The sequence below is a fragment of the Mus caroli genome, chromosome 14, assembly GCF_900094665.2.
Source record: "Mus caroli chromosome 14, CAROLI_EIJ_v1.1, whole genome shotgun sequence".
In the NCBI taxonomy this organism is placed as follows: domain Eukaryota; kingdom Metazoa; phylum Chordata; class Mammalia; order Rodentia; family Muridae; genus Mus; species Mus caroli.
In genome coordinates, this window is record NC_034583.1 from 23,497,427 (window position 1) to 23,521,041 (window position 23,615).

The window sequence follows — 23,615 nt, forward strand, 5'->3', positions numbered from 1 at the left end:
AAAAAAAAAAAGCAGCAGGAGCCAGGCATAATGGCTTACACCTTTAATCACTGCCAATAGGAGGCAGAGGCAGGCCAATCTTTCGAATTCAAAGCCATCCTGGTCTATAAAACAAGTTCCAGGACAGTCAGGGCTACACAAAGGCCCCGTCTCAAAGACAAAAACAAACAAACAAACAAACAAACAGTAATAATAAAAGCAGGTGGGGTGGCTGACTGCTGTAAGCCTGTCTCTAAGGAGGCTGAGGGAGGAGGGATGCCATGAATTTGAGGCCAGCCTAAGCTGCAGGGTAAGATCCAGGCCAGTTCGGGCTAAATGAGACCCAGTTTCAAAAAAACAAAACCCCACAAACAAACAGAGAACTGGTATCATTAGCTCCCAGTACAACCCAGACAAGACCCACCCTGGCTTTGACTTGGCAACTTCTAATGTAAAATAATGTCAATTAGGCAGCTGAGGAGAACCAGATGGAGCTCATCTCAACTGCCCCTGATAGAGAGACTTCTGTGAGCAGGCTACACTGCTCAGTCTGCAGCCGTGAACACAGCTGTGCAGCTGGCCCCGCTGGCTCTCCCCTCTTCCTTACCTCACGCCGCCAACAGCTCCTGGCACATCCCTCAGATCATCAGAGGCCACCTGCCAGAGGAGAGAAGCGTGAACCCACAGCCGCTGTGGCTGTTCCTCGGCAGTCACTGGGTGCTGGCCCTCAGCTGCCTTGTCACCTCCATACTCCACTCTGGGCGAGCTCAGGAACTTGCTGCCTTCCCACCTGTCTGACCTGACCAGAGCCTGTTTCCATGGATGTCTGGCATCAGGTGCTTTGTTTGGGTCTGGCCCCAGGCAGGCAGCAGTGCACATGATGGAAACTGTTTCTGGCAAGGCCCCAGTGCTTCCTGCATACCAGGTTAAGACTAGGTCAAGGACCTTACTCTCCTTAAGGTGCCAGTCTTTAGGAGGTAGGACAGGCAAAGCCTCTGCAAACGGTCTTAGCATCACATGACCATGACCCTAGCTGTGCAGAATCATGGAGCAGAAAGGCCCAGGCATCAAGCACACAGCAACAGGCACTCAGTTTCCATCTCTCTTTTCAAGGGACACAGAAATGAGTCCCAAAAACCTAGACAACAACTACCAAGAAGAGCTAGAGTCACACTGTTCAGACCACCATGGTGACATGTGGGAAGGGACTGAGTGGCCTCTGTGGTGCTAGGCATTAGGGAAGATTCCCCTTGGACATCCAGCTTATGTTTGCCCAAAGAATGCCCACCTTCCCTTGCCCTCAGAGCCCAAGAGAAAGTACTGCCTGCTCCCATGGGGGAGAGGCAGCCAAACTCAAACCCTTAAGCACTTGGTCTATGACCCAACTAGAGACACAACCAAGAGAAAGACTACACGACACACAAAGTACCCAGAAGTCCTTGCCACATGTGCCACACCCCTACCAGGCCATATCTCAGTGTGCACAAAGTCAGACAGCAGCAGCATGACCGAGGAAAGAGTCCCCAGGAGCACATGAGGGCATTACCTGTCCTGAAGGGATAGATTCCAAGGAGTCAGAGCAGGCTCGGGCAATGGGCCGGTGGTCCTCGGGTGGCAGACTATCCGTGGATGAGAGGCTGCTGGCCAGGGCCTCTTCCTGTACAAACATGATACCTGCAGAGATGGGGTGGGCAGAGATGGGGTGGGCAGGGAGAGCAGCTGTTCAAGAAGAGGCTAGGCCTTGGGCTCAGGGCACGGCCAGGCACTAGCCAGACCCCCAAATCATCATATGGGTCACAAAAAAGAGATGCAGTAATTAAGTAACTCCTCAGTAAGATGCTTTGCCCCTCAGATGGACCCAGTGGCTGCTCTCTAGTGTGCGGTAGGGAGAGGCTACAAGCAGGGAGGGGAGCCATAAAGACCAAACCTCCAGAGGTACATTCCAAAGACAGGAAAATGCACAGAGAACAAAGTGTCTGCAATATAAACAAAGATCTATATGCCAATCTATAAGGAGCTCTTACAGATTACAAAGCTCTTCTAGTTCTCAAAGTGAGCTGCTTGAGAACTGTAAGAGAATGAAAAGACTATGGACAGACATTCCACAGAAGGAGGACCAACAGGGATAACACAGAAAACAATGCTGCACAAAGAAAGACAAACTGAAACAGGAGACTGCTTTTTCTCTTACTGTGGCAAGGTTAGACCACACAGCCTGGCCCAGCCTAACCAGGAAGAGGTGGGTACTAGGGACAGGCTGGTCTACCTGTCAGAAAAGCACTGTGGTGATTTATTTATTGATATCCTTGGGCATATTGGAACACTGTCCAAAGAAAGGGCTACAAGTGACCCTGTGTTCTCATCTGGTACCTCTGCAGGGCTCACAAGTTCCAAGTGCAGGCCCCTTCGCCAGGAAGCCCGGCTTTGCAGATCTGATTCCTTCAGTGCTGAGCACAGCTAGTATTGAATCCACAGGGCTGCTTTCCCAGGGTGCCCTGCTGACTGCCCTGTACTACTGCCTACTTTCCTTAAAATGCACTGGTTATTTAAGCTACACTAAGGGATTTTATGAATAGCCCGTCTGGAGCCATTACTGCATTCCAGTTTGCCACTGGTTAAAGGGGAAGCTCTTCCCCCACCCCCACTCCTGACTTAAAAAACAACAACAAACAGCAAAAACAACAACCAACGCGTTTCAAACTGCTGCTAGCTGGTCTAGAAGAGCCATGCCTCCACAGACTGGCTTTGTTACTCAACAGCCACCATGGCCCAATTAAATGACTGTACTCCCAAGAGCCCCCCAGGTATCCCGTTCAGCTGGACTGCTACCTACAACAGGACAACTCCCAAGGTGCAGGTTCTCTGCTCAAACCCGAATATCCCACGAAGCGGCAGAGGCTGCGGGGCAGGAAGGCGGTAAGCACAGACATGCACGAAGCGTCCCAGGCTCTGCGGATGTCGCTCGCCCTTGCTGCTGAAAAGTCTTAACCCAACCCAGCTTTCAAGATTCATCTCTGATACCACTCTGCTGCAGTCCTAAAAGTACCCCAAACTGTTCTACCTCGTTCTTCCATAGGCACACAGCCTGTGTCCCCAAGTGGCTCCACGTTCTTGGAGGGACTGTCCTGAAACCCCAACTCAGGCTACAGGAAGCAGCCCCTACCGACTAATCCTGCTTAGCCTCGGCAGTGCCAAGCGCTTCCCCACCATCAGCTCACGCGCACCTCTCGTTATTTACCACATTTCATCAAATCTAAGGTGTGTGGATAAGGTGCCATCCTGGTCATAGCCGATGTCCACAGAAGGTATTCCCACGGCTCCATCACGATTACCAGCTGGCTGACAGCAACTAGGGGACGCCACTGACTGAAAGACGCATCTCAATTTCAGAGAAGTCACAGGGTGGAATGTGTGCATCTTAGAATCGATGAAGTTAGGATGTATCCACTCTGTGGTTGAGAAAACAGCTTCCAAGAGGCTACAAGTTGCTTAGGATCTCAGGGCCAGGAACTCAGCTGCCTGTGTCTAATCACGTCTACAGCACAGCCTTCTCTCAGCCCCCAGACAGGGCTGGGGAATGAACTCTGGCACTTTGGACACTGACCCTGTCAATCTTCCACTGCTCTCATGGCTGAGATGACCAGAGGACTGGGGTTCCCCAGCAGCACCCACCTCAGGCAGGCCTTGAATGGTGAGTAACACACCTACCCTGCACAGAAAAATTTCTGTGCACCCAGGCCAGCTCCAGTAACACATGGCCAAATACACATACATGTGGGTGCCTCACATTTGTGAGGGAAGAAAAAAAAAATCAGTATTTTCTTGCCACTACCTCCCTCACCCACCCCACCCCCAGCCTTGTTTGGGCATGAGGAAATGCAGACAGGACAATCTGTCCACTTCCTTCCTGGACCATGGCCTGTATAAACAAGTGGTTAGAAAGGGCCACTCAGCAGATGGGATAGGGGACACCAGGAGTCCTCAGACAGGGGTCTGACCTTTGTCATTTCTCGCCCAAAGGAAAAAGATGTGCACACACAGACATCCACTATAGTTTTATTTACAAGAGGGGTAGCTATGGGACAACATCTCTCAGTGCCCAATGACTTGGGGGCAGGGGAAGGGCAGGCTACAAAGCACCCAGGGGTGAAAGGGCAGCAAGGAAGGGGTAGATGAGGCTTGCCCCAGGCTGCTGCAGAGACTTCAATACCACAAGGTACAGTGGCTGCTGGCAGCTGTGGCCTGGAGGAGACACCCATTCCTCCTGCCTAGCCTAGACCTGCTCTTGGTAAACTTGCTCTTCACTTGCTTGTCCATGCATGCACACAGCACCCATGCATCCATGCATGCACACAGCACCCATGCACTCACGCACGCACACACACACACACACACACACACACACACACACACACACACGCACTAATTCAACAAATGGTAGAACAGGCTTCATCCTGGACCGACTGCCTTGTCCCCAGAAGTCTATGGCTGCATGCTTTCTATGTAGTATCATTAATACTGTGGGGAGCTGAAGAGAGATCAGGGAAACTTCCTCACAGACTCAAACTTTCTTCCTCTTTTATGAAAACAAAACAAAAAATAAATCAAAACTTTCGTTAAAAGTTTGACAAAGCTAATGGGTAAATGTGCTGTCACCTAGCTCTACCGTTCTGCTTTCATGACTTCTCTTCTGTACATCACAGCTGTGGCTTCAGGCTGTGGTGCTCTGGGCTTTTGCCTCAACATAAGCCAAGTGCTGTGTTTCTGCAGCTCAGTCTTCTCTCCCTCACAGCACTGCTGTAGAGGGTTCTGGGACGTAGCTGCCTTTCCCTGCCCTCCTGGTGTGCATACCACAGTTTGGTGCTGCAAGTGAGGAGAACTTCACTTTCCTCAGTATCTTAGCCCTCTCTAGAGAAGTTTCCTCCAGTGGGGTCACCAGATTAAGGAGTAGAAATATATTTCTGGCTCTTAAAACCTAGGGCCAAACTAGTTTCCCAAGACCTCACACCAAGTTCTGCGTCTCCAGGAGCCTGGGCGGGTGGCGTTCTTTCCTGTGTCCCGAGCCTCAGCTCCACTTGGGACGGCATACCTGCCCCTCTTCCGTCGGGGCCAGGCCGGCAGCCACGCTCATGCCACCTGGTTCACTCACTCATCTCCGAGGATGCCTGGGTTCAGAGGTGAAAGCCCTTTGAAAATTCTCGCAGACAATGGGCAGGTGAAAAGGACTGTTTGTCCACAGGTCCATGGGGACAGGCAGCCCATCTTGGTCCCATAAATGCAGTATTTTGGGGTTTGGCCATACCTGAGTGCCACAGAGGCATCACAACAATAAAGCTCTGTATACAGGGGTCAAGGGCTCTAAATAAGGCCCGTCTTTCTAGAAGCTGACCTGCCCATGATGGCCACAGGGGAATGGATCCCTCTGAGTCAACAGCTGAGTCTGCTTAGTTCTCTCCAATACCCGATACCCTACAGGAACTGATGTGACATAAGGGACGGGGGTCCTCACTAAGCAAACAACAGTGCTGAAATCAGGCCAGGCACCTCCCTGCCACGTGCCACCCAAGGAGCCAGCCTGCAAAAAGTGCCACCCTCCCCGTGCCTGAGCCTGCAGGAAGCAGGTGCCAGCATTTCTCTCACTCACAGCCCTGCCTACGATCCAGGCAGAGCTGAGCAGCTCCACTGGGAGCAAGACCTGCTTGTGATTACCTTGGTTGGAGTGGATCGGCTGAGGCAGGGAGGCTGAGGCGGGAGCTGCAGGAGGGGAGCCGCTGGGTCTGATGCAGGGTGCAGCTGGGAGCCGGAAGTCCTCACCAACCTGAGGAAGAGTATGGAGTTAGCCAGGAGGGGAAGAAAGAGCAGGAAGAACAGATCCGCCTCAGCCAGGGATTCGCAGGAAGAGCTCACCGTTCTCCCAACTAAAGGAATCACATAGAAAGCACCATTATTACTACACCATAGCACTCCCGAGGACCCAGTCTAAGGTTCCACAGGCAGGGGTAGGGGGCCGGGTACGGGCACTAATGCTCAGAGATCCCCGAGGGATCGCATGGCTCAGTTTCCCCAAGAAAAGCTCCATCCTTAGTTGAATCCTTAAAATTCTCACCTTCTTTTCAGTGTTGCTCAGTTTGGACTTGACATCTTTGGCTTTCTGAATTGCCTTCAGCACTTCCACAGTGTCCAGCTCTTTCTCTGTGGTTGCGACATCATCTAGACAAATCTATAGAGTCCAGAAAGTAGCTTACAGTATGGAGACTGGCAAAGCATATTGGGAGAATGGTAGAATCCTGCTGAAGACTGGGTTTGAGTGCCCTACAGGCCCCAAGAGGATACTGGGGACAAGGGAGGCTCCTCACCACCACATAAGTAACAGAACCACCTTAGATGGCCCATGAAGATCCCACATTGCTTAATAGATCTTTAGGGAGTCCCTCTCCACTAAGAGGTGCAGAAGCCTCTTGGGAACCAAGAGAAGGGCGTGAATGTACTGAGTTCCCTTATAGACAGAGCTCAGAACTGTCAAAGAACAAGAAAAGAACTTTCTGGACAAGGGACTACAGGGGGAAGATACACTGAATGGAAGAAGGCAGGAGTCCCATTCTGGGTAAGCAGGGAGAGCTGTGGGCTGGCATGCAGGCAGAATGGCCACATGAAGGACACCCCAAAGCACAAGACAGGTGCAGACACTATGGAGCTGGGAAGGCTTTCCAGCTCTGGAGTCACAAAAGGAAAAACAGCNCCCCCCCCCCCGCCCCCCGCCTCCGGTCTCCCGCTTTCTCTTTTTCTCTCCTTTTTCTTTTCATTCATTCATTCACTCATTCATTCATTTGAGATAGAGTCTCACTTTGTCAGTAGGCTGGCCTTGAACTCATGGACAACCCTCTTGCCTTGGTTCCTGAGTTCCTGAATTACAGGTATAAGCAATCATCTCCAGCAAGAGATGACATCTTATAATAACTGGCTTAGGGACAATGTGGACAAAATGACACCTGGTGGGGACAGAGAAGTCTGGAGAGAGAGGCCAACAGACTCTTGGTGTCTTCTGGCCTGGGATCTGAAGGAAATGGGTTCTAAGGACTGTGAGAGAATGGGAATGGGAACAAGGCCTACTGGAGGCTGAGGGGAAGGAGCACACCTGGGTAAGGACCTACTTGGTTAGCATGGTGGTGCCTGTCCAGTCAGAGCCAGTAGGCAGCAGACATAGACTCGACTGACCCAGTAAAGAAAAAAAAAATCTCAAGACTTGTAGTCATGCACCAGTGACCAGTGTAGTCAGGACCTAAGCAACTGATAATTTTAGGCATCTCACATAAATTAAGTAAAAATCCTACATATAATTTTAGACATCTTAGTCTAGGCCCCTTACCTAAAATATCCAATGTTAGTTTTATCAGTTTTATCTGTTGTTTTTTGACATAGGATTTCTCTGTGTAGCCCTACCTGTCCTAGAACTTGCTCTGTAGATTAGACTGGCCTTGAACTCACAGAGATCTGCTTGTCTCTGCCTCCTGAGTGCTGAGATTAAAGGTGTGAACCACCACTGCCCAGCTTCCAATGTAGTTTTTAAAAGTTGGAAACAATCCTTCTGTGCCCATGTGTTCCTGAAGCCTCCAAGCTTGAAGTCCTGGCACCCATGAAGCCTGCCAGGGAATAAGCAGCGCCAGGAGAGAGGTGGGGTCTGCAGGGGTACTCCCATGGGGAGCAGGGGACTGCAGACGTCCCTCAGAAGCAGACAAGGGCAGAGCGGACAGCCTTACCTCGCTCTGCCTTTGCAGACAGACTGGGTTCTCCCTGCCAGTCTCTCTGGGTTCTGATACTGCTTCTGGGGCTTACCTCAGAGGCTCGTTCTCCAAACTGGGAAAGCACCTTGGTCCGGTAGTCAGGGATGATGCTCAAAGGGTTGTTCAGCAAGGTCAAACGCTCCAGACATGGCAGGCTGCCAATGCTCTTGACCTCATCCAACTGCAAGACATGAGTACTTTTGGCCCTGCCTTCTAACACCTCAGCAACAGACTACACATTCGATGGCTGCTTTTGAGTGGACAGAATTCTACTGGTTTTCTTTTCTTTAAAATAATAAACAACAAGGTCCAGCAACCCTAGATCCTGAGGCCCTCAGGATTGGGCTTACCTGCTCAATCCGGTTGTTTCGGAGGTCCACATTAACCAGGGAGTAGAGTTTGTGCAGACCGCTCAGACTCTCTAAGAAGTTGCCTGCCAGGTTTAGGGTTTTGACATTGCCAAGTTTAGTGTGCACGCCTTCCAGGGAGGAGAGCTTGTTGTAGGACAGGTCAAGGTGCACGAGGTTGTACAGGTGCTGTAGCAGCAGGAGAAACAGGGTGGCAGCAGAGGTTAGTCCTCCAGAGAGGTCACTGTGCCCTTTAGAGCACTTAGACCAGTCTATGAGGCAGCTCTGTAAGTGCTCTGACAACTGCTGAGAAAGGAAGGCCCTCTTCCCTCTTTCCCATGACATAACCTGCTGGCATCCCCTGCTGACAGGTTAGGGGTGAGCACTGAAGATCTGCCTTTCTGTCATCATCACGCTCGGTTTGCACACTCAGCTTTACTGACGCTTGGGGGCTAGAGCAGTGGTCAATGCATCCCTGGAAGCCCATGCTCACCACACTCTGGTGGGCTCACCACCCTCTGGGGCACAGTGCTTCTCTCCAGCCTCTGGGCCCACCTAGAGAGCAAGTCCTGGAGAGCTGTGGGCAGCCATTACCTGCAGGTTATCCACAACTCGCACTCCATTGTGACTCAGGTCCAGGTACTCAATCTTTGGGATCAGTTTCTTATGAAAGAAAAGAATGTTTAGCATTACTCAAGGAGGCTGGCCCACACACAGTTCACGTACGTGGTGGCTGAACATGCATTTCCAGCCGGCACACTTTCTCCCTGACCCCTCCCACTGTCCCATCAGCAGAAACCCAAAAGAATACACAATTTGGATAGAACAAGTGGCTTAAGTAATACGAATGGTAATTGCCAGAGAGATAAGGGAGCACATTCTTTTTTAACCCTGCTCACTACCACAAAGCACAAAAAGAATCATGCTATTATTATTATTATTATTATTATTATTGGTTTTTCAAGGCAGGGTTTCTCTGTCCTAGAACTCTCTCTGTAGACCAAGCTAGCCTCAAACTCACAAGAGATCCTTCTGCCTCTGGCTCCCGAGTGTTGGGATTAAAGGCGCGCACCAACACCACCTAAGAACCACACCCTTGAAGGCCTTGGGAATGTCACTCTAACATAGGCACGCCTGTATTCTAGGAAATGAGTTTTCTGCTATTTTTTAGGACTGAATATTATCACTTACCATGGTTATATTAAACGTACACATAGTTCATAATGCTTCACTTGGTTTTATGAATCAACTATTTTAAAATATTCTCACTTTGAAATTTAATTTTTTTAAGATTCATTTTATTTATGTGAGTACATTGTGGTTCTTCTTAGACACACCAAAGGAGGACATTGGATCCCACTACAGATGGTTGTGAGCCACCATGTGGTTCCTGGAAACTGAACTCAGGACCTCTGGAAGAAGAGCCAATGCCTTTAACCGCTGAGCTATCTCTCCAGCTCTTGAAATTTAATTTTAAAACTACGAACAATGTATAGACTATTGAATAAAGAATTTTGGGGAAACCTTCAGGAAAAGATCAATTCTAACAGGCAATCCTAGGGTCTGGGCGGTCTGAGAGCCTGGGAGGCTGCTACAATCATACCACAGATTCGTCGATCTCACAGATGCTGTTGTGGCTCAGGTCTAGAGTAGTCAGTGCTTGCCATGTTGGGATGATAGCAGTCACAGGGCCTCCGAGGGCAGTGCCTTCAGGCTCCCACTCATCAAATTCTGAGGCCTCAGGAACAAGCACTTCCTGCATAAGAACATCTGTTGAGCACCACACTTGGGCCCTCACGCAACACTGAGTGGAACATGCTACAGTTGCAAAATTTAAGGAAGAGCTGGAGCATATTTAGCATGTGGAAATGAGCTTGCATTAAAGGGGCTTTGGTTCATGTGTCTAAGCGGTTGTGAAATAATTGAAAGGCTTAGCATACCAGCAGCTTGAGTAAGTTCTGGCCCTGTGACTTCAAGAATAAATTCTAGTCAAGCCCTCTCGGGCCTCTGCTATAGAGTGATATCTTTCCTGGCTTAACCAGAAGAGACTGAAGGACTCTGGTGTTGCCAGGCAACCGTGCTTTCAGAATGGTCTCTACTGTGGGCAGCAAATCCCTTAGCCATGACTTCACAGGGAGCGAATCATCGCTAAGAGGAGAGTAACAGCCCAGAGCATCAGTCACCAAAGGAGAGGGAGGCAGTTCTCCCTGGTTTGACTTCTTCTACAAGACATCTTCTAAGGGATCAGCCTGGGTTGCTTTAGCACACGGCAAGGAACACCTCCCAAGGGACAAGGCAGCTACACTTTGCTCTCCCTACAGCTTCTTCCTTTCCGCTGGGAGCCTTAGGAGAAAGAAGTTTCAATAAACCCAAATTTTGATTAGATGCCTAAGTCATAAAATTTGCTCCTACCTATGGTCTCTGTGCTAAGGGAGGATTTAACATCATGATGATGATATCCACAAAACCATAAAAGGGACTTCCGACATCAGCAGCTGGGCTGTTTCTGTTACTCATGTCCAGACAAGGCCCAACCCTTCTAAGCCTCATCTTCCTCTTCAAGTCCATGGAGGAAGAGAGACAAATAAGTGCTAAGCCAGGGCTGCTGGGCTCAGAGGAAATTCAGTCAGGTTCACTCACAAAGGCTGTGCCCACAGGCCAGGCCCCAGGCAGAAACACAAAGGCAGATCTCACCTTCATTGAGGTTGCTGAGAATCGAACACTCATCGTGGCTAAAGTTGGTTTGGAGGTAACCAGCCCTCGGATATGCTTGGCATCACAATGACTTATCTGGAACAAAAAATAGCTGTGTCTCAGAAATGGCATCTTGAAGCCTCAGAAACTCCAGGAATTAGGCATTCCTTTGATAAAAGGTGACTTCTTTCAGCCTGGTGACAGCAGTGGCACACCTTTACTTCCAGAACTCAGGAGGCAGAGGCAGGCGGATTTCTGAGTTTGAGGCCAGCCTGATCTACAGCATGAGTTCCAGGTCAGCCAGGGCTATACAGAGAAACCCTGTCTCAAACAAATAAATAAACAAAAAACCTTGGTTTTTTTTAATTCCCCAGTGCTACTTAGCAGATTAACAGTTTTAAGCATCTAGTAAGAAAGGCATTTAGCTAGGCATAGTTTCAAACACCTCTGATCTCAGCACTCAGGAGCAGAGGCAGGTGGATCGCTGTGAGTTCAAGGCCAACCTCACCTACACAGTGAGTTTCAGGACAGCCAGAGCTACACAGTGAGACCCTGACTCAAAAATGGACTCTCATGTTATGAGACACAAATTCCACTTCTTTGGTTAAGGGATATCTGGGTTTGCCAAGTAAATAGAAAAGGAGGACACAGGAATCAGAGCAGGGAAAAAGGGGTTCCCTCCACAGTACAGGGGGTGTCTCTTCTGCCTTCCCAACTGCCCCACATCCTCAAGTAAGAGCAGGTCAGTGGGAGCAGGCTTCTGGAGTTCAACCAAAGCTCCTCCTCGCCCTAAGCCTCAGTTTCCTCAGCTGTAAACAGAAGGACAGCTTCTATACGTCACAGAACGGCTGGGAGACTTGATGGAGTATACATGGATGCAGGGTACAGGCTGAGCATACAAGCCAAGCTCAGGAAACACAAGGCCTTTGACTTGGAAAACAAAGAATTTGAATTGCCTCTCTCTGGCCTTTGGGATGGTTTCTGTGATTTCTACCTGAATAATGCTTGTCCTTGACTCTGCGAGAGACCAGAGGGACTAGGCTCTGGAGCTCTGCAGATCTAATACTTCCTATTGCAGGGATGGAGGCCTGCAACCAGCTGAGGTCAGAAAAGGCTCCCTTTCTGTCTTTAGAGGGGCTTGATTTACTTGGATAGAACCTTCCAATCTATTGACAAATATGAAAGCCACAGTGCCTACCACTTGCTATCATAGCCATTCCTACACACAAACATTAGGTGCAAGATGTGCTGTGCAGGGCCCAGCCCTGCCTGTTCACCAGCAGACTTGGCCTTACCTCCACCTGGTGAAGAGACTTGAATATTGAAAGATCAAAGGGCAAGAGCTGCTCCTTAATATTGCTGGTCCCAAAAGGTCCATCTGTGCCTGAAACCTAAGACCAAAATAGATTTAAATTAGAGATGCTAATACCTTCTCTATCTGCACGTTTGGGTCACTGTGGCAGCAGCTGTCAAACTCAAAAGTTTTGACCACTTCTACAGTATTGAGACAGTGGGCCCTGCTGGCTTCTGCTGCTCACAGGCAGAAGCACAGTATCAAGGACACTAGGTCCCTTTCATATACCGAACACCCCAAGCCCTGGTCCTCCTCACACACTGGCAGCTAGTAAGCTGTCAGAACTGAGAGCCAAGTGAGTGACTGCACAAGTAAGCTGCTGCATCTTTACCTTAAGGTACTTAAGGCGACAGGTGAAGTCTAGGATGTGTCCAAGGTCAGTCTTGGCATCACCACTGGCACAAGTAGGCTTTCCCTGTTGCAGCTGTTCTGTGACAGCATAGAGCTGCAAGGGCCTGATGGCAAAGACCTCACCGGCTCCTAGAAGTTGTTCTCCTGTAACAGCCAAACCCAAAGGTAAGTAAGTGTCTAGACGCAGTCCCAGCCTGGTGTTCAGCCAGGGCAGTATAAGCACCAAGCCAACAGTCAACAAGCATGCAGCAAGCACCTATGACATGCACCCGCCCACCATGTAAAGCTGGTCTTAAGTACATAGGAGCAGCCCTTTGGAGCTCACACTGGGTATAGGGCAGTCCTGGACACGTGATGAGAAAGGAGGGATGTGTTGCGGGAGGGGAGTGGGGAGCCATCCAGAAGAGTAGAGATCTAAGGCACTGACTGAGACAAGACAAGGCTAAGAAAGGCAGTGCTGTGGGTATCACAACTACACTGCACCCTCTAATATGTAGACACTAAGGTCAAATAAGATGCCAGCATTCAGTCCTTAAACTGCTTCTTCTATCAGGTCTCTGGGTCTCCGACCACTAGCATCCTTCCTTTACTTCAGGGAAGGTAGTGAATACTAAATGTAAGCATGCTGGCAAGGGCTGCTCACTACATGTCAGCTATTGTTAATATGTTCTCTGGCAAGACCATGATGCAAGACTGACTCCTACTTGCGATCTGACTACTTCCAAGCAAGGACAAATCAGGTGCAAGATGGCAGCATGCCAGCCACTTTCAGCACCCCATGTGGCTTGGAACCTGAGACTTGGGTGAGTCCTAGACACTCACCATACACAAGCCTGGCTACCCGAGTTTGATTCCCAGAACCTACATAAAGGTGGAATGGGAGAACTGACTCTACCGAGTCGTCCTCTGATCTCCGTATGTGTGCTGTGACACATGTGCTCCCCCCCATAATAATAATAATAATAATAATAATAATAAGACAGACAATTCATGCTAACAAGGAATCTTAAGAGTGAAGGAATATACATCTTCACCTGCAGGACAAGTAGGTGGGTAGCCAGGGACCTGACACCTTCAAGAAGGTGGGCCCTGGAGAGGACCTTACAGGTGAGCTCGTGCTAGCCTGAGCCTTCAGCTACCTACTCCATTAGGCAAATGGCCCAGCATTTCAAGGACCAACAGCTATGTATGTATGTACCTTTTTCAAAGAGTTCTTCAGCCAGTGCTGCAGTGACACCATTTATTTCCTGTGGAGAAACAAGCCCTGTAGTTAGACACCTACCTGTCCATCCCTGGAATTGCACACATCCCGCTATCTACTCAGTCTGCTTGTGGAGGGCCAAGTCTAGATCTCAGGAGTGTCCAATCTTTGACACTGCAATAAGACACTGTCACTTTCAAAACCCACGCTTGAGAACTGCACAATCAAGTAACAATACAGCCACAAGAACCGTCTGATGACGTTCTACATAAGGGCTTTGTACTGGGTTGTATCATGCCTGTCCTCCAGCTGCATGGCCTGCAAGCAGCTAGCAGGACACAGCAGTGAGATGGGGAAAAAGCTGGAGGGGGAAGAAAAGCTAGAACAAAGCAAGGAGCTTAGAAACAGAACCAAGTATTTTCAGATCAGATCTATGGATGTCAGAACGGTCTGCACAACATGGCGGATCATGCTACAGCCCACAGTCTTGACCAATGCTAAGGACTGGCTGGGGAGCCAGCATCTCCCTAAACTGACTCTGGAGAACGGAACTGCCACCTTCTCTCTTGTCAAATGTTTCTTGAAAAGAGTGGACACACCTTTGTCCTGTGTGCATCCCTTCCAGAGTCGGAGCAGTCCCACAAAGCCCCTGGGTCACTAGAAAGATGTGGCAAGGGTTTTCAAACGATACAATGCCTTAAGGAGACATGGCAAGAACCATGTTCTCTCACATTAACAGCAGACATGCGAGGCTCTAGCTCATACCAGACAATGCCTGAGTACTCGGTAGGTTCTGGCTGGCTGACTTCTCCCACTGTCCTACAAGAGGACCCGCTACCTTGTACCATGTAACACAGATAAGCAAACACAGGTGGAGAGCTTTAGGGACATTTCCACTTTATATGGCTATAAACCAGTAAAGCTACCCTCCAGCATGCAATCTTGGTTCCCCTGTACATAACCAGCTGCCTCTGCACTCAAAACAATCGTGGGCTGAGAGACAGCTCAGTGGTTATCAGCGCTGGCCACTCTTCTAGGGAACTCTGGTTTGGACCCATGTGGTGGCTCACAATCATTGATTTTGAGCCAATTTTAGGAATCTTTTCTAACCTCAGATACAGACACAAGCATGGTGTATGTGTGTGTGTATATGTCAAAAAAAAAAAAAAACACTCATACACATAAAATTCTAAAAATCTAAAAACAATCGTGTTGTTTGCAGACCCCATCAAAACCTTCCGCCCCACCTCCCACAGGCAAGAGATTAAATTGGCAGATGGTAGTCCACAGGTCTTTTTGTAAACAAGCCCAGATGGCGGTGCAAATAACCCCTCAGCACTCACAGGACGCTGCTGCTACCGCTGCTAGAGTACAGCTAGGATACACACATATTTATAGAATTTACAAAGCACCAGGCTGTAGGGAAGGGGAGGCCTGTTCCTGTTTTTCTTAGTACTTGTCTCTTCTTCATAACCTTACAAATCATAGCTACCCCCGTCAAATACTGGAAACTGAACCTAGGGCCTCTATCGCTGAGCTATGGCAACCAGCCCTTTTGTGTTTTGAGACAGAATCTCACCAAGTTACCTGGTTGGGTTCAAATTCAGAATTTTTCTGCCTCAGCCTCCCAAGTAGCTGGGATAAAACAGAGCTGTTCACCTAGCTACTGACAGCACTCTTTTTTTTTTTTTTAAAGATTTATTTATTAATTTTATGTATGTGAATACATTATAGCTGTACAGATGGTTGTGAGCCTTCATGTGGTTGTTGGGAATTTAATTTTTAGGACCTCTGCTCACTCTGGTTAATCCTGCTCGCTCAGTCCCTGCTTGCTCTGGCCCAAAGATTTATTTATCATTATAAATAAGTACACTGTAGCTGACTTCAGACGCATCAGATCTCATTATTGGTGGTTGTGAGCCACCATGTGGTTGCTCAGATTTGGACTCAGGACCTTCAGAAGAGCAGTCAGTGCTCTTAACCTCTGAGCCATCTCGCCAGCCCCCTGACAGCACTTTTAATGGTTGTTTATACAGGAAGCATTTCCTCTGGCCTCGTTGTCCTTTGTTCAAGGTGGTTTTCTTAACATAGTAAGGTTTTTCACTTTTATGTTTAACCTCTAATTCTTTTACTTTGTAACTGCAAGGATCTTTTATTCCAAGAATGTAAGAGTATTTTCCTGTTTTATTTTCTTGACCTTTTATGATCTTTAAAAGTTGTGTTTATTCAGTTTGTATATAACATAAGAACTGTTCCTCTGTCACTTCATCCCTCGGTGTACAGAAAGCCATCACAGCTGTGTTAGAGAGTTAGGGCTACAGGTCACAATGTAAAAGGCTAGCAGAGAAGCAGGCTGCCAGCTGGCAGAGGCTGCAGGTTGTACAAAGCTCAACCTCAGTCTCCACCTCCCACGCCCATCAGTTCTCCTGGCAGACGTGAGGATCTGAGCCCAGCCAGGGAAATGCCTGGACTGACCACAGACATGTCTCCCATGCACTTCAAAAAACGATGCCCTCTACTTCCTATCCTCCTGCAGTCAGACCACCAAATGCTTAAGTCCCAGGGGCCGCCAGTCTACACTTCCCTCAGCTCCCAGGCAGCGCAGGCATTGCACTGGCACAGGAAGCCTGACTTTCTGCCCTGTCGTCAATGCGTTCCTCCCCCTCCTTGGTGTATTTCTTTGGACAACTGGTGTTGACTCAGACAGAACAGAGACAGACTCATGCTGCATATCAGCCCTGCGAAGGAGACAGGGCTGGAGTTTCCAGAAAACATAGAGTTGATATGAGGAGCCAAGAGCATTAATTTCTGAAGAATGCCGAAAGCAAACTGTACCACTCTCCCACTCAGGGCACAGGAAGAGCATCCTGTTGCCCTTCCTACTTGGCTTCCCCAGACTGATCTTCATCTTAGGAGAGAGCCAAAACCAGAGGGACACTGAAATCCCTCAGACTGCAAACCTAGAACACCAGCCTCCTCTGGTCACACTGCACCTGTGGGTGAAGCAATACAGTCAGGCCTCTCTCTGGGACAGTAAGAAACAGGGCAGGGGGCTCAGTGGCCCCTGAGCCCAGCTATGGACTCCCATGTAGTGTCACCTGTGGAGACAGGTGGTTCTTTACATAGCGTACTATATTTGTGCTGAAGGGACCTGAAGTGCTTTGAGGGATATAACTGTAAAATAACATGTGCTACAGACTTGATCAGCCATGCCAGGAAGAGGACCGTGTGTCAGTGTGCACTCTTGGGGGAAAGGCGCACGCTTACGCCCCCTGCCTCCCAAGAACTTTTAAAAGCCTGTTGTCCTGGGATGGACTCGAGGGCCTTTCCCATTCTAGATAAGCTACACCTCCACTTTGGGCTTCATGTAACCACCATGTGGACGTAGAGCCTAACATCAAGTGTACCCCCAAATACATATGCCAGTGCTCATTAAAAACCCCTAGCCAGGGACTGGAGAGTGAGTTCAGCAATTAAGAGCACTGAGTTCAATTTCCAACCAGCACACAGTGGCTCACAAGCATCTATGATGGGGTTTGATGCCCCCTTGTGGCACAGAGGTGTACATCAGGATAGAGCACTCATACCTAAAATACACAAAATAAGTAAAATTCAAACAAACAAACAAACAAACACCTAGCCAGGCCCTGCTATCTCTTGGCCTGTGCTAAAGCATTGTGCCTGTCAGTGGACACTAGCCAGCCATTAATGACAAGCCACAGAGGCCATCACTCAGATGTGACCTAGCTATACAGAGTAAGGATTGAGGGAACTCGGCTAGCTTTTATTTTGTGCTAGTAGAAGTCAGCCATATTATATGTGGTTCAACTTTCAGCAAAGATTCCTCACTTAAGGATTCACATAAAACTTTAAAAGAGCTCCAGGACTATAACCTTGAAAAACAAACACACCAAGCAGGCCTGTTATCATCCACAGTGCTTTCAACTAAAACAAATTATAATAAAATGGATCTAAAGCCAGTACTAACAGTTGACAGTTACATTTCAAATTAAAAAAAAAATTTTTTTTGATTACAGTCAAGTGTCAAGTAGCTTTAATATAAGGAAATGATATAAACTTTCCTTTTGAAGAGAACTCAGTCTCTTTCCCTACCAGAACAGCCCAGTATGATGACACGTGATGTGCCCTGACCCATGCCTCTTCTAAGCCTCAGACATTCACTGTGCAATCTCATGCAGGCTTCAAAGAGTCCCAGATTATCATCTTCCAGCTCACAGAACAGTTCAGGGTGCAAAAAAGTTAAATGACTGACTTGGAGTTAACTTGAAATGAGCAGGTCTGGAGGACAAACTTGGCTCTGTCTATTTCCAAGTCCACGGTAAGGTGTCCTACCCAAGAACAGTTATGGTTGTGATAATCCATGGATTGGTTTCTACAGAGTCAGAACCATCTCTAGAGGTTCTGGGATGGGATCTATGACTGTGAGTCTAGGAAGCTAAGAGTGCAGCTATCCAGGAGTAGGAAGCAAAGGTTGCTCCAGCCCCTGGATTCCCATTTTAGAGCTGGATGGGGGACAGAAAGAATCCCCTAGTCATTAAAATCCATACTTTGAAAGAATCAAGCTAGGACCCCCATACACACACTTCATACCATACACAAAAATGAACTCAAAATGGGTCAACATCCTAAATGTGAAACAAAATTCATAAGAGAAAATATAAATTCCTGTGACACTGGGGGCAATGGTTTCTCAGATATGGTTCCCAAAACATGTGACCAAAACACTCAAAAGATGGACTTGGTCAAAACCGAAAGCACGGATGCTTCAAAGGATGAAATGAAAATAAATAAAAAATTTTAAAGGGTACTATCAAGTCACAAAAGCCAGGTGTAGTGATACATGTTATAATCCCAGCACTTGGGAGGCTGAGGCAGGAGGATGGGGAGTTTGAGGCCAGCTTGTTCTACATACTTCTAAGCCAGCCTATGCTCTATAGAGACCATGTCCTGAGAAACAACAACAGAATAAAGCGAGAAGCCGTGGGCGCAGCTCTGTGGGGCTCCATGTGTGGAGAGTAAAAGCCCTGAATTTGATCTGCAGGCTCCCACCTCCCCCAAAAAAAAGAGAAGAAAAAAAAGAACAAAGGGTAAAAAAACCCTTCCCGGAACAAGATGAGTTATTTGCATATCACACTTCTGATAAGGGTCTAGCACCCAGAATTCATAAAGAGCTCTTACAACTCGACACAAACCAAACAACAGCAGCAAAGCCCGAGACTAAAAGGACAAGGGATTTAAATCCATTTCTCCAAAAATACAAATGGCAAATAAGCATGTAAAAAATTCTCAACAGCATCAGTCATGGTGCAAGAGCAAGCCAAGCTCACGATGACACCACTCCACCCCTCCCGCGGGGTATGGACAAAGACGGTACACGTGCTGGTGTAAGCCAGGCTGGGGAGGCTGCGGCTGACACAATGTGACTGAGAATGTACAGAGCAGCAGTCTGGTGGCTCACCTTCCTCTCCTGGGCACACATGAAGTAGGTAAGAAACACACACTTACATAAAACCTTAGGCTGTAGCCTCCCCCAGCCAGTTTCAGTTTCTGTGGTAATCATGGTCAACTACAGTCCAAAATTATTAAATGGAAAGTGCCAGAAATGAACAGCTCGTAAGTTTTCAAGTACACATCATTCCGAGTAGCAGGAGGCCTCCAGCTGTCCCACTCTGTCCCCTGGAACCCGAGCCACCCTCGTCCGGCACATTTACTTAATCTATCGTCACGGACTAGTCACTCGCAGCCACCTTGGCTACCACAGTATTGAAATGCGTGTGCATTTACTTGAGTTTAGGATCATCTGTACATGCAAGAGTAGTGATGCAGAGATTCAGATATGCCAAAGACACGTCTTAAAGTGACTCCAGAAGAGAAACAAGGAAGAGTCTCTAATCTGGTAAGAAGATAAATTAGTTATGATCTACACTAAAAATCAATCTTCAGCCCAGGAAATCATGAAGCGGAGATGCCTGCTAGTGCTGCTGTGATATCTCAAACTGTAAAAGCTCTGGTTAGGATACATAATAAGTACCAGCCTAAAATAGAAAAACAACGGACTTGCGTATTTAGCAAAGATTTGTGTGTGCATGGGTAGGCTCGTTAGCCTTGCTTTTAGCTCTTTACTGGGGTCCTTGCAATATATTTATCACCTTACATAAGGGGATGGTGAAGGAAAAACACAGAATGTTGTGGCAGTCCCTCCTTACCTACAGGGGGCATGCTCTAAAACCCACAGATGCTCAAAACAGTTCATATACTGCAGTTACAGTGTACTCATATACACAAAATAAATAAATCTCATTTATTACAGGTGGTTACCCATAATGAGATCTGACGCCCTCTTCTGGTGTGTCTGAAGACAGCTACAATGTACTTATGTATAATATTAAATCTTTGGGCTGGAGCGAGCAGGGACTGAGCGAGTGGAGTTGACTGGAGCGAGCAGAGGTCCTAAAAAAGTTCAATTCCCAACAACCACATGAAGGCTTATAACCATCTTGTACAGCTACAGTGTACTCATATACATAAAATAAATAAATATTTTTAAAAAATGATGCAGTATGGTCTTTCAAAGTATCTTTTTCTTTTACCATTGCACTCACAGGACGTGACTCGTGGCACATTTTGGCACATCTGAATGGCCAGCACCATGGCTCAGGTGCTTCGGGTTATTGTCACATCGTCAGTTACCCAGACATGGCACTGTGATACTGGAACACATGATCTGACAACTGAGATGGCTACTAAGTGATGTATGCACAGTGTGGAAACACCAGAAAAGATGCCAAATCCTGTGAGCGACGGAACCACCACACCACTCAGAACGGGATGTACTTTAAAATTCATGAAAAATGAAACTTCTGGAGTCTACATTTAACATTTTCAAAGCATGGTTGCCAATATGCAACAGAAACCATGGGATTAAAAGTCACAGACAAAAAGGGATTTCTGAATGTATTAACTGAAGACTATATTAGTCATAAAAGGACTAAAAGTTTAATGCCAAAGTTGCTACCTGTTGTATGAACCACTTATCTGATACACTGAGAACAAGCAAACTTAGGGACAGAAAGCAAGGCAGTGACTGTCAGGGTGGGAAGGAGGGGGACAAATAGTTACTGCCCCTAGACACAGCGTGGGCTAAGTGTTCTGGAATTTGGACAGTGGTGTTCATTTCACAATTCTCCGTGAGTCAACTAAAAACTACTGAATTGTATACTTACTAAACTTTATAGTACGTGAATGATATCCCAATCTAAAAGTAATCCTCCTAAACAAAGAGAAAACAACAAAAAGCCGGGTGCGAAGCTAGATGTGGTGGCGCCATGACTTTAATCCCAGCACTTGAGGGGCAAAGGCAGGCGGGCAGATCTCTTGAGTTTGAGGCCAGCCTAATCTAAAAAGTGAGTTTCCAAGAGAGCCAGGGCTACACAAAGAAACCCTTCTTGATACAAACAAGCCCCCTCAAAAGGCCAGCTATGTGGACATATACTGTAACTGCAGTTTGCAGGAAGGCAGGAAGTCACTGCAAGCTCAAGGCCACCCTGGGCTTCATGGCCAACTATGTCTATATAGTGAGAGCCTGTCCTAACAAAGTAAAATGTAAACAGTCCACACCATGGCCAAATAGAGATCTCCAAGTCCACCTGCCTCATCCAGTGTCTGCACACAAGACACGTCAGGAACAACTCTGAGGAAGATGATGGCTAAGAAGAAAAGATTCCCCAGAGAGCCTCCCCACCCCACCCCCACAAAAAAGCTAACAGTGCTATCACACTGCGTGGAATCAAATTTAAATGGAGAGCTAACACAGTGGTTCTCAACTGGATGAGTTTTGCCCCCACTACGCTCCTCCACCCCCGGAATATGGGCGTTGGCTCCTCTAGAGAGTAGAGTTGTAGCTGATGGAACTGGAAAGGAAAATGGTTTCATGTGGACGGAGGCCAGGGGTGCTACTGTCCCTCACAGCTCAGAGTGACAGCAGTGCCATGGCTGAGAACCCCTGTGTTCATCCAATGACAGGTTCGTTACTTTTAAAATCCTCAGATTTATACGACCAATGTATATGTTTAATATTAACAAAGTCAAGTATGACCAAACAGCTCCGAGGCCATGGGTCAAACCAGAACCACCAGAGTTAGGCTGGCCCCAGACTATCGCAGGAAAGTCCAACTGAAAAGAACATTCTAGACCTTTTCCAGATCAGAGTTGGGCAAACCTGAGGCAGCCAGGAAAATGTCTCCCTAAAGACACAGACTTAAGCAATAAACCAGACCTTCAAAGAGATGTTTATCAGGTTTCATTCTTCAGTGGAGATTGGAAGTTTTGTGACATTTATTTAACAGACTCATATAGCAAGGGAGAATTTTTTCTAACACAAAGAAATTAAAAACAACAACAACAACAAAAGCAAACCATTTACAACAGGACCTGGTATATAACCATATCTAGGTGTGTACAGCACCTCCCAGCTCAGTGGCAGGGCACAGCCACATCAGCAAACCCCAAACCTCAGGCTAATAAGGCCCACAAGTCTTACTTTGCAATTTTTAAAAAAATTTAAAGAAGGTACTTCCAATAAGGCAAAGCCATCTTCATCATTTACGGGGAAAATAATTAAATACTAAATGTTATCAGAAAACCTCTGAAAGAAAACTTCTACATGTAGTTTTTCATAGACAATGATTTCTATGTGACCCTTTTTCTTATAAAACCAGAACCCTAGTCTACATACCGTTTTACAACCTGTCCTTTTGTGGGTTTTTAGGGTGGGAAGGGGGGTGAGACAGAGTGTCAGTGTGAAGCCTTGGCTGGCCTGGAGCTTGCTGTGAAGCCCAGGCTGGCCTGGAACAACGATCCCCCAGCCTCTGCCTCCCAAGCGCTGGGACAAAGGTGTGCGCCTGCACGGTAGGACTTGCTCTTGCATGTTTATCTTCCCATGGCAGTGGGGCCTCAGCCATACCACAATAGAATGTCCAGTTGCATGGCTGACCACGTTTTTGTTGTTTTGCTGTTTCACTGGAGACAAGATTCTCATTGTGTGGCCTTAAGAGATTTGCCTGCTTCTGCCTGCTGGGATAGAGGGTATGTGCTACTACACCCAGCCTTGTTTGGATTCTCAAGACAAGTCTTGATGTGTAGCCCAGGCTGGCTTTGAACCATAGTCTGGAAAGTGCTAGAACTGCAGGTGTGTCCTGTCATACCTGGCTTGGCTTGATTTTTTTTTTTTTAAATGAAAGTTCTTTCCAGTGTTCTCCATCTTGTCTTCAGTATCTTGCTCTGAATCCTGACATGACTGCCTTTCCTCACGTGTCCCTTTAGAGTTACCCTATCTTTCCTGAAAATAAACTCTCAGAAGTAAACTGCTAGTAGCTTTTGACATTTTCGTTTCACACTGCTTGCTAAACTACCCTTCCCAAGGTCTGACAGCTAAATTACTTTTTACTTACTCACCATTTTTGAGACATGGTCCCGCTCTGTGGCTCTGGACAGTTACAAACTGACGAAGCATCTGCTCAGGGTGATTTACTCTGTCAGTAGTGGCATGCCATTCTCTACCCAGCAGGGAGCACAGAGCTGATCTATGCTGCCTTGTCCCAAACAAGCAAAGTGTGTCCCCTCAGCTTCAGTACACTGCCAGTGAGGGTGTCAACCATGAGTCCCGTGATGGCAATTCTTTAGTTAAGAGTACATGTCCAGCCGGGCAGTGGTGGCGCACACCTTTAATCCCAGCACTTGGGAGGCAGAGGCAGGAGGATTTCTGAGTTCGAGGCCAGCCTGGTCTACAGAGTGAATTCCAGGACAGCCAGGACTACACAGAGAAACCCTGTCTCAAAAAAACAAAACAAAACAAAAAACCAAGAGTACATGTCCGAATCCAGTTCAGC

At 47.6% G+C, this 23,615-nt stretch overlaps 1 protein-coding gene across 4 annotated transcripts in view; it reads right to left on the reverse strand.

Moving 5' to 3' along the window:
* The window catches only part of Nisch (nischarin), a 36,312-nt gene that overhangs the window by 8,452 nt on the left and 4,245 nt on the right, over positions 1–23,615 (reverse strand). For 3 of the 4 annotated variants that reach the window (XM_029468842.1, XM_029468840.1, XM_029468841.1), the window contains exons 4-15: positions 13,705–13,753; positions 12,487–12,650; positions 12,097–12,192; positions 10,802–10,897; positions 9,711–9,863; positions 8,702–8,770; positions 8,111–8,296; positions 7,813–7,941; positions 6,086–6,199; positions 5,689–5,797; positions 1,526–1,653; positions 587–636 (exon numbers count right to left, since the gene is read on the reverse strand). In XM_029468842.1, coding sequence (XP_029324702.1) covers positions 587–636; positions 1,526–1,653; positions 5,689–5,797; positions 6,086–6,199; positions 7,813–7,941; positions 8,111–8,296; positions 8,702–8,770; positions 9,711–9,863; positions 10,802–10,897; positions 12,097–12,192; positions 12,487–12,650; positions 13,705–13,753 — 1,343 coding nt within the window. Of the gene's footprint in view, positions 1–586; positions 637–1,525; positions 1,654–4,019; positions 5,145–5,688; positions 5,798–6,085; positions 6,200–7,812; positions 7,942–8,110; positions 8,297–8,701; positions 8,771–9,710; positions 9,864–10,801; positions 10,898–12,096; positions 12,193–12,486; positions 12,651–13,704; positions 13,754–23,615 lie in introns of those variants that run through there. The other variant, XM_021182481.2, reaches the window with a different exon arrangement.